Source organism: Acanthisitta chloris, unplaced genomic scaffold (genome assembly GCF_000695815.1).
Source record: "Acanthisitta chloris isolate BGI_N310 unplaced genomic scaffold, ASM69581v1 scaffold20107, whole genome shotgun sequence".
In the NCBI taxonomy this organism is placed as follows: domain Eukaryota; kingdom Metazoa; phylum Chordata; class Aves; order Passeriformes; family Acanthisittidae; genus Acanthisitta; species Acanthisitta chloris.
The window spans coordinates 1581-10850 of NW_008682355.1; the positions used below are offsets into that span (position 1 = coordinate 1581).

Sequence of the window (9270 nt, forward strand, 5' to 3'; positions counted from 1 at the left end):
TCTGTATTTGCATTAGGGTTTTGTAATGAAAGTGTCATTGATCTTCAGTCATCATTGCTCAAACTGAAAACTTTTACATACAGAGCTAAGGGAGCATTTTGCATAGTTCACTATCCATGCTACAAGTGTTTCTTCCAAAGCTTTTACCTAACTCTTTCAGCTCAGCAGCTTGTTTTTATACTAGTGTGTTTTCTCTGTATCTGGTTGTATTTTTAAAGACTTTTATTCAGCAGAGCAAGTGGAGACAGAGCAACCTGTTGTACAAGTCAGATAATCAAAGTCCATGGATGTCTTTGACTTATCTTGACTCAATACTCCAAAATGGATTGATGTTTTGATACCAACACAACAAACTTCTCTTTTATTCTCACAAGCATTTGGCATCTTTGGATTTTACAAGAACAATAGATTCTTAGTATTACAAGAAGAAGCAAAAAGTGCTTTGAGAGTCAGCCTGAAAACATATGAGCTGTTTGAATTGTTGCCGGAATTTAAGTATTATCTAGACATATATTGTAAGATGCCATAATTATAATTCTGAATGGTTTTATATTCAAACTGCTTGGTTTCTAATGGGAAGGGCCTTTTCCCATGGCCAGTCCACTACACATGAGAAATAAAATCTCTTTTGCTTACATCTAGAAGGAAAAGTTATAGAATGCGTACAGACAGCTGTTTCAGGTTTCATTTTTGTGATCAAAGCTTTTTATTTCCTCCCTCATTATTCCTTTTACTGGTTACAGTATGTCCAGCATGGATTTTAAACTACTCTTTAAAGAGCATCCCTTCCATGCTTATTTATCATGGAGTGTCACATAGAAATGATATGTATGTCCAGATTAAGGTCAAGTGATTATTGTTTGTTGCAGCTGAAATGGCAATTAGATTTATTCATATTTTCCATATATCATTCAGTTGCCTTATATGTCCATCTTTGCCTCCTGCACTGCCCTTTTCCTCACTGAAGCTTTCAGCAGTGTTAAATAGAAATTTGGAGTTATAATTTAGCTGAACTAGGCAAGCAGTAAATCATACACTGCTTGGAAAATTTTCTCTGGTCCAGAGTGCTAAAGGGATGTAGTCAGTTGGTCTCTTACCTCCATTATTTTAGCTGCATGCTGTGAAAATATGTACTCAAAAACTCTTGGTGATTTGAAAATGTTGTATTTTTGGGGTATCAAACCTGGCTCATCCTGCTGCTTTGAAACAAGGCAGATACTTTTCAATGATACGATGGATTTAGGATGTGAGTGAGCTCCAGAGAAGACTAAAACATCCTGTCAAATGTACATTTAATATCAGTATGTCGTGCATTTTTTCTGTGTGCCAGTTTCTAGCCGGCTAGATACAGTGTCAGTTCCTCCCCTGATGAGCCACTGAATGAGCCATGAGATCAGTAAATAGTAGCAGATGGAAAGGGCTGAAGCCTGGAATCCTCTCTTGATTCCCTTGGTAGGTGCAGCTTGGGCAACCCAAGTAAATTCTCTTCTCCCTTCTGCCCTTCTAAAATTTCCCACTGCTGCTGGGAAAGGAACATCTGAAGGGTGAGAAAACCACTTCTCTTCAGTTACTTGGTTCTAGCAGGACATCACTGAGATCTGGGGGGAATTGGTGTGGTTGAGAAGCAAGTCTTGTGTGAAGCAGACACTGCTGCCACAATATAGGTTACCTTTTGCAAAATGAGTGTGTTGGCCTGCGATCCCCTGAACTTTGCCAAAGTGGTTTATGCACTTTTTGGCATGCTTGGAAACAGAACTTGAGACCAGTTGTCCTCTGCTTTATGTTTGAGCATCAGTGACTGCAGGGCTAGGTGACTGGCTGTCTGCCATCCAGTCTATAGTGTCTGCTCCTGTTGGAATGAACTCCTTTGGAGCTATTACACAGCTGGCTGAGTTATGTAGCCCCTTATGGTAATCATTAACTCAAACATTTGGATCCCAAGTGCTCTTCAAATCCTGTGGGTAGAATCTAGGTGGCTTTTCAAACCCAGACTGCAGAGGGTGGGGATGAGGGACTGAAGTTCCTGTGTTTTCAGATGAGTGAATATCCCCAGTCTGTCAGAGGTCCCCATACTCTGCAGTGCAGTGTACAATTCCCTGTATGGATTTGTATGGGGCTGCAGCATTGTGAAGCTCTTTTTGATGCATGGAAATGTATAGGTTAGTCTCTGTGTTTAACTGGGGGAGGGGACAAGAAACAGCTGAGCCACTTCATGTTTTGTATCAGAGCTCTTAAGGGTTGGTCCCTTAGAGCTCCGGTCTGTGCTCCTCTCCTTTTGCTGACTCCTGGTTCTCTCAGCACTCTGTCCATTCTTGCTTGATAGCCTTCTCCTTTTAAAAGCAGGGCCTGGTACTTTTCTTCCCTTCTCCTCTTGGGATTTTCCATTGTGTCAGTTCTTGACCAGGACTGTTGCCTGAGAGCTGCTAAAGGTCAGTGGTGCTGTGTGTGGCCATACAGGATGGTACCTCCACTGCAGCCTGCATGAGGCTCTTGGGTGGTTGTTGGTGCTTGTTCAGATGTGCAGATATGATTTGTTTTCTGCCATTAAAAGGGAGCTTTAGGTACACTGAAGACTGTAGGCAAGGTTTCAGGCCAAGGAAAAGATCAGTGCAATCATTTAACAACAGCTGCAAAGGCAAATGAAGAAATAGATTCAATTATGTGGTTATACCCATAGGTATATGAAGATGCAGCTTCAGAAAACCTTTCTTTCTACTTCTACTGAACTGGAAAAGGCTATTAATGTTTGAAATGCCAACACTTTATATTCTTAGTTCTTAAACCTGACTTCTGCCTAGCACATCATCCAGGCATTGACTGACCTGGGGAGTCCCCTGCTGTATCTTCATTTTCATGCTGTTGCTCATACTGTGATACTCGAACACTTGCTGCATATAAATGATGTATTTGGAATTTTTTAGAACTAGATTACCAGTGTACTGGTTTTCCAGTTTGTATTGCAAAGCATTTGTTAGGATGCAAAGTAAAATGCACTTGTGAATTCCTGTTCAGTGTCGTACATGAGATTTTGCTCTGTAAATGACACTTCAGTGTCCCTGTATGGTGCAGAGGATGTGAACAAAATAGAATCAGCCCTTTCCTGGGATTTAATTTCTGTCTTCCCAGCCACTAGAACAAAGTGCCATCTATAGCATTCCAGTTAGCAAGGTTATATTTAGTACAAATATATATAAATGGCAATTTGCCCTTCATCTGAGGCTGTAACACCAAGGAACATGTAACACCAGTGATTAAAGCTCTTGCTTTCTACAGTGTTTTCTTTCTTATGCAATTGAGTATAAACATATACAACCTTCTGTTTTTAGTTCTATTTAGTTGTATTGTACAAGGTCATATGTAATTATCAAGATGAAAATGAACCATCCCTTGTCTATCTTCTGAGCACCAGTTAGGACAGATCTGGTTGGACCTCAAAGCACATGTCCAAATACTGTAGAAAACTTGAAGGAACCACTGAAGATTCATCCTTCATCTTCTAGGCACTATAAATGTCTCCAGATGCTGAAATTCTAAAATGGGTTTGGACCCACATATCTATGGAATTGCAAATACTGATAAGGAGAAACAGTCCAGATTCTTAGGGCAAAACAGTTGCTGAAATTCCTGATCTATGATTTGAGCATGTACATGTATGCCCTTAAAATGACAGAATGAGTCACACTTATAAGGGAGTGTATGCTCCTTGCAATGGATCCTTGATAACTTTGAATGGGTTTTACTGAAATATTTAACTAGTTTAGTAAGGCATAAAATGAACTCTGCTTCAGTAGCGATGTACTGTATGTGGAAAGGTTGTAAAGATGATTTGTCCTGGTTTTTGAAGAGATGAAACATTGATTTATTGTGCTCTCAGATTATTTTTTATTGAAAGTTTTAAGTTATTAGACATTCTAGTGTGCAAATTTTTATGTGAATTCAAAACTAAAAATCAATATTTCTGTTTAGAGAATAATTGATGCCCTAGAAGAAGAAAAGCAGTTCCTGACCAACTCCATCACAGATTACTTGAAGGACTATCAAGAACTACTGCAGGTGAAAGCAGGTCTCATCCTTGAAATTGAAACCTACAGGTAAGAATCGTGGTCATATTCTATTTTCTGATCAGAGGAAAATGTAAATCCCTTTTTACACATACAGGAGGCCCATTTGTCCTCTTCCCAGCATTTAAAATATAGACACCTACATTTAGAACCTCACAAGTCTAAAGCAAATATAATCCATTGAAATCCTATGAACTTTGTACAAATACAGAGATATGTGAGAAACCTTCCTAGACCTGGTCTGTCAACTTACATGGCACATTTCATTGTTTAGACATATTGATTAGTGTCCCCCTGCAGCATCAATACCATTCTTGTTTCAGTTGTAGGACAGTGGGAAGAGAAAAGTCTGCTGGATTAAATCCTGGCTTTCTCCATCTTTGATTTGTTATGGAAACATGTTTAGATCAAGTGTGAGATACCAGGAAACAACATCTGTGCTAATAAATCTTCTGTACTGTACATGTCTCAAATGACTTAGCTATGGGGTTGAAAAGCCAGAGCAATTCTTCTGTCTGGGGAGTCATGAATCAGCTGGCACATGGCATAAAGCTGATTTGGAAGGAAAAAAAACCCCAAACTAACCAAACCAAATGCATTGGAGAGAGATCATAGAATCAACCAGGTTGAAAAAGACCTACAAGATCATCAAGTCCAACCTTACCCTGGTTACTAGACCATGGCATTAAGTGCCACATCCAGTCTCAGCTTGAAAACCTCCAGGGATGGTGAATCCACCACCTCCCTGGGCAGCACTTTCCAATGTCTGATCACTCTCTCTGTAAAAAAATCTCTTGCTAATATCCAACCTAACCCTCCCCTGGCAGAGCTTGAGTCTGTGTCCTCTTGTCCTCCTGCTGTCCTCTCCCTGTTGCCTGGGAGAAGAGACCAACCCCCATCTGACTCCAACCTCCTGTCAGGGAGTTGCAGAGGGTGATAAGGTCTCCCCTGAGCCTCCTCTTCTCCAGGCTGAACACCCCCAGCTCCCTCAGCCTCTCCTCATGGCACTTATACTACCTTATTGTAAAGACTGTGTTTCTTCTACAACCAGCACAATATTTTCAATAAGTGTAATTGAGATATTAATCTTCAAATCCAGAGATGTGCAATTCTTATTGAGCAAGGTAATAATTTGCAAAATTTTCATGTCAGCCTATTTTTCATGTATTTTTAAGGAGTGTTCCTCAGTCATTAGCTTGTCTACATTGGGTGTATTATTCATGTTCAACCTGTGTAAATAGACAGGGGTAGCACAAGGTTTATATAATATATAGCTGTGTTCATGCTGTGTTCTAAGTGTGGAATCTTGCTGTGAATCAGTCTAAGTCTGGATAAAGGTGGCACCAGCTGAATTATGGGTGAGGTGTGTAGACAAAAGTAATTCACTGCTACGTATGAAATTAGCTGTAGATGTATACCTGAAAATATGAGAAACTTGAAAGAGTAACTTCTGAGTAGGTTGATAAAAACTAGTGAGCAGAGAATGTCTGTCATCCATCAAAGGGCAAAAACAGTCTGTTCAGGGTGGCTGAGTGTTGCCTGTGAGGCACAGACCAAGGCTGGCTCCTGGGTGAGGTGGAACCACAAGCTCTATGTGGGACAAGTAATTTGCAGTCACTTGGTGAGCAACAGTACCTGGCTGTCTGTTGGTGGAGTGTGATCCCTGTGATCCTTGGACAGACAGTAGTGTCTGGAGCATTACTAGCAGAAGAAAAACTGTGGGAATGGCAGCCAGTTCTGATCCTTAGCTGTATGTGTTAATTCTGTTAACTTTGCTAAAACATATGATTCTTCTAAATTTAATGCTAGCTCTGTTGTCAGGTTTTACTGTTGTTGCTTAAACTTTCTCCCTTGGTTTATTCATCTGCAAAATGGGATTAGCACTGTCACAATAACAGAATTATCAGAGTTGTTTCAATGATTAGTATTCATCCAGAACTAGGAATGATAATGCCCAGATATTCAGTTGTTTGAAATCCTTGTAAGCCCATGAAATTCTGGACCTTCTCCAGAGTCATATCACTGATTATCTGAGCATTATTGGTTTGTCTAAGGATTCCCTGCCCTGGTTAATGAAAGGAGAACAATCCAGTGTCACCTGCAGCATATGTTTGTGGTTCAGTTAAGCTCCTTAACCTGTAGGGTTTCTTCTGGTGGCAGTGAATGCAACTTGCTTTGCTGATGTGTTGTCAAGGCAGACATCAGTGGGAAAATGAGCATCTGCCTACTGAGAAAGACCTACAGATGAAAACAGAGTTTAGACCAGCAACAGCTAATGCCTGCAAACAAAATTCTTTTAAAATATCAGAAGCTGAAAAGTGATTGGTTTGTGGTTTTAGGTTTATGTAGTTTTACTATTCTTTTCTTCTTATTCTCCTTTCATTCAAGTAAATAATACCTTCCTTACTGTATGCCTTCCTCAGCTCTGCTGTGGGAGGGGATCAGTGTGGATCCTGTCAGTAAGGTGTCTAGTAGGAGAATTCTGGGCTGCTCATCTCTGTGCTTTTTCAAATCCTGTTCCTCTGTCACCTGTGATAACCAGGGCATGTGACCCCAGCTCCAGTCTGTTTTCACAGAGGCTGCTGGCATATCCTCCTGCTTATGTGCAGTGGAAAGGAAAGGCACCTCCTCACATTTAATTCAACATCCTACACTTTCCATGGAGAAGTTTCCATGAAGGAGCTGACATTTCCTCTCCTCCTGGTTAAGGGTGTGGTAGCTAGTCTACTTCTTGGAGCTTTCTTTGTACCTCCCACTCTGTTTTCTCTTTGTTTTACGACTCTTACAATTCTGTTATAAAGTCAAGTTCTTTCCATTAGTCACCATTGCCTCTGGAGTGGGAAGAAGGATCATTGCTGCACGGAACACCCTTCCCTAAGGTCCAAGTGTACTTCCTCTCTGACTCTGCTCACCCTTCCTGCTCTGGGAGCTGAGACACACTCAGGAAAAGGAATATATGTCTTATGTGACTTTATAAAGTTATGCCTCATGGGAATATTCATTCCTAATGCCTTTTCACCAGTGTTGAAGTAAATATTTATCAAGTGTCTCACTTTTGTTCTGTGTTCTTGGAACCTTGTGAAACCACAGCTACTTAGAATGTGCTTAAGTTTCATTTGCAGAGAGAAGTGGTGAGTTAGACACTGTGTAAGACTCTTGGTTTTAAAAGGAGATAGAAAATCTGCCTAGGATCAGAATTACTATCAGACCTTTCTCCTTAGCTAGCAGAAGCTTCTTCTCTTCACATAGCAGAGACTGTCCTGAGCCTCTTCCAACAGGTTAAGAAGATTTTCTGTCCTGTCTAAAATATGTTGTTGTTGAAGGGTAAAAGATTTTACTTTGAAATCCTAGTGTCATCCAGGTGTTCTGTTCTAGGTTATCATCCTGCATTCTGAAGCACCAGAGGCTATACAAGTTGGGGGGTTTATGCCATTTTTCTTCTTCTTTTCTTTTTTTTTTCATGGCCATTGTCAGGATCTCTGAATACACTTGCTGGGGATACTTTCCAATCCTCCAGTTGGATTTCTCCATCAACACTTCTGACCCTTTCCATGCCTTCCCCTCATCAAATCATCACCAGTGTTGAGGCCTCCTCAGCTATTTCAGGCAGTTTCACGAGGTTCTGTTCATGACTTGTACCATGCATTATGTCTCATTCCTGTATTGATTTTATTTTGAGAACACACTGAGTTTTCTTCACCCAAGGAATTTAACATGCAGTTAACTTGCTGTTCTTCACGCTACTTGTCCTCCCATCCTGTGATAAAAAAAAGATGTGGAGTGGCCTTGACTCCTCAAAATGTTTCCTCCATTTTACTTCCTGGAGAGGTCTTTGTTTTGTAAAATCCCAAACACCCAGGATAGAGAGATGAATTTTTACAGCCTGCTGGCTAACTGTCCCATCTGAGATTTTGGGTTTCTGTTGCTGAAACAAAGCCATTGCTGTTGTGGCTGACCATGATAACATTTGCACTGGATCCTTTTGTTTTTGATAGGTTCCCTCTCCCCACCCCAACCACTTTATCTCCTCCTCCTGCTTTCATGGACTGGTTATTTCTGTTGTCATCCAGCACAGGCTGCTGAGCATGTCAGTGCTAACTTTAGATAAAGGACATTAATAATGAGTGGAGTTAAAGGTGCAGTTGGAATATCTTCTGGTAACACTTAAACTAGGTGTTAACACAATGTGTGTGTATGTCATTTGGGATCTGATTTCCAGGAAATAGCTGATATGGTTAATTTTTAGAGGAGTGCTGCTTGGGGGAATGTTTTTTTGTTAGTACTGTGAGTACTGAAGAGTTCATACAGTTGAGTTTAACACACTGTTCTTCTGGCAGTTTAAAAGTAGATCTCACCAGGAAGAGGTTACAGTTTAAATGATCAGTATTAGGAAAGGATGCAAAGGACTAGAGAAGCAAAATGACTTGCATAAAATCAAGCTGAGAAACATAACCTGACTTTTCTGGCTTCCAAGCCAGTGCTCAGTACATTACAGTGTGTTTCTCATGTCAGTTTATTAAGCCAAACTCAGTTTAGCATTTCCTTGCTTTTCCGATAAGCTTGGGGACATACTAGTATGAACTCTGTACAGTAAAACACTGATTCACTGTCCAGTGTTATAGAGGCTTCATGAAACTTTGCCTTTCATTTTCAGTAGTAATCCTCCAGCTTCTCTGTGGGCTGTTGCCCTTTGCCATATACAGTTACCTCTTGGAACTTATTTTTAGTGACTTCATAGGTTGCTGCAGCAACTGAACAACTGTTGTTTTAACAGCAGCCAGAAATCCTGAGTCAAACTACCCACATTCCTGGTTTCCTTCGTCATGGTTAACACTTTCATTGCCAGCCCCTGCATACATTTCTGCAGCATCACCATCAGCATCTCCAGCCCCTGTCTGTCACTGCAGTGTTTGGCACTCACTGGCTTTAGCAGATCAGATGTTTGGTCTTGGGAACATTGTATGTGTCACAGTCATCTAATTCCTATAAAGCCTCTCTTAATGTGGAGGAAGATAAATTGCTTTTATGCTTTTACTGTGGGTTGTTTGGGGTGTTTTTTTTTGACTAAGAAAATAGAAGGAAATGTGCCCATCAGAGCCTGTTTTAAGGTGGAATTGACCTGTAAATATGTTAGATAACTCTAACCTGTCTTTTCTTCTGAGTCTAGGCAAATCTATATGGCAAAGAAAATTGTGTTTTGCTAATGTAG

General features: G+C 40.5%; 1 protein-coding gene across 1 annotated transcript in view; it reads left to right on the forward strand.

The window, feature by feature from the left end:
- Nucleotides 1–3966: 3966 nt before the first annotated feature.
- SYNM (synemin, intermediate filament protein) overlaps nucleotides 3967–9270 on the forward strand; it is a gene marked incomplete at its 5' end in the record, with an annotated part of 11872 nt that continues 6568 nt past the window's right edge. The window contains one exon of the mRNA XM_009078508.1: nucleotides 3967–4091. Coding sequence (XP_009076756.1) covers nucleotides 3967–4091 — 125 coding nt within the window. The remainder of the gene's footprint in view (nucleotides 4092–9270) is intronic.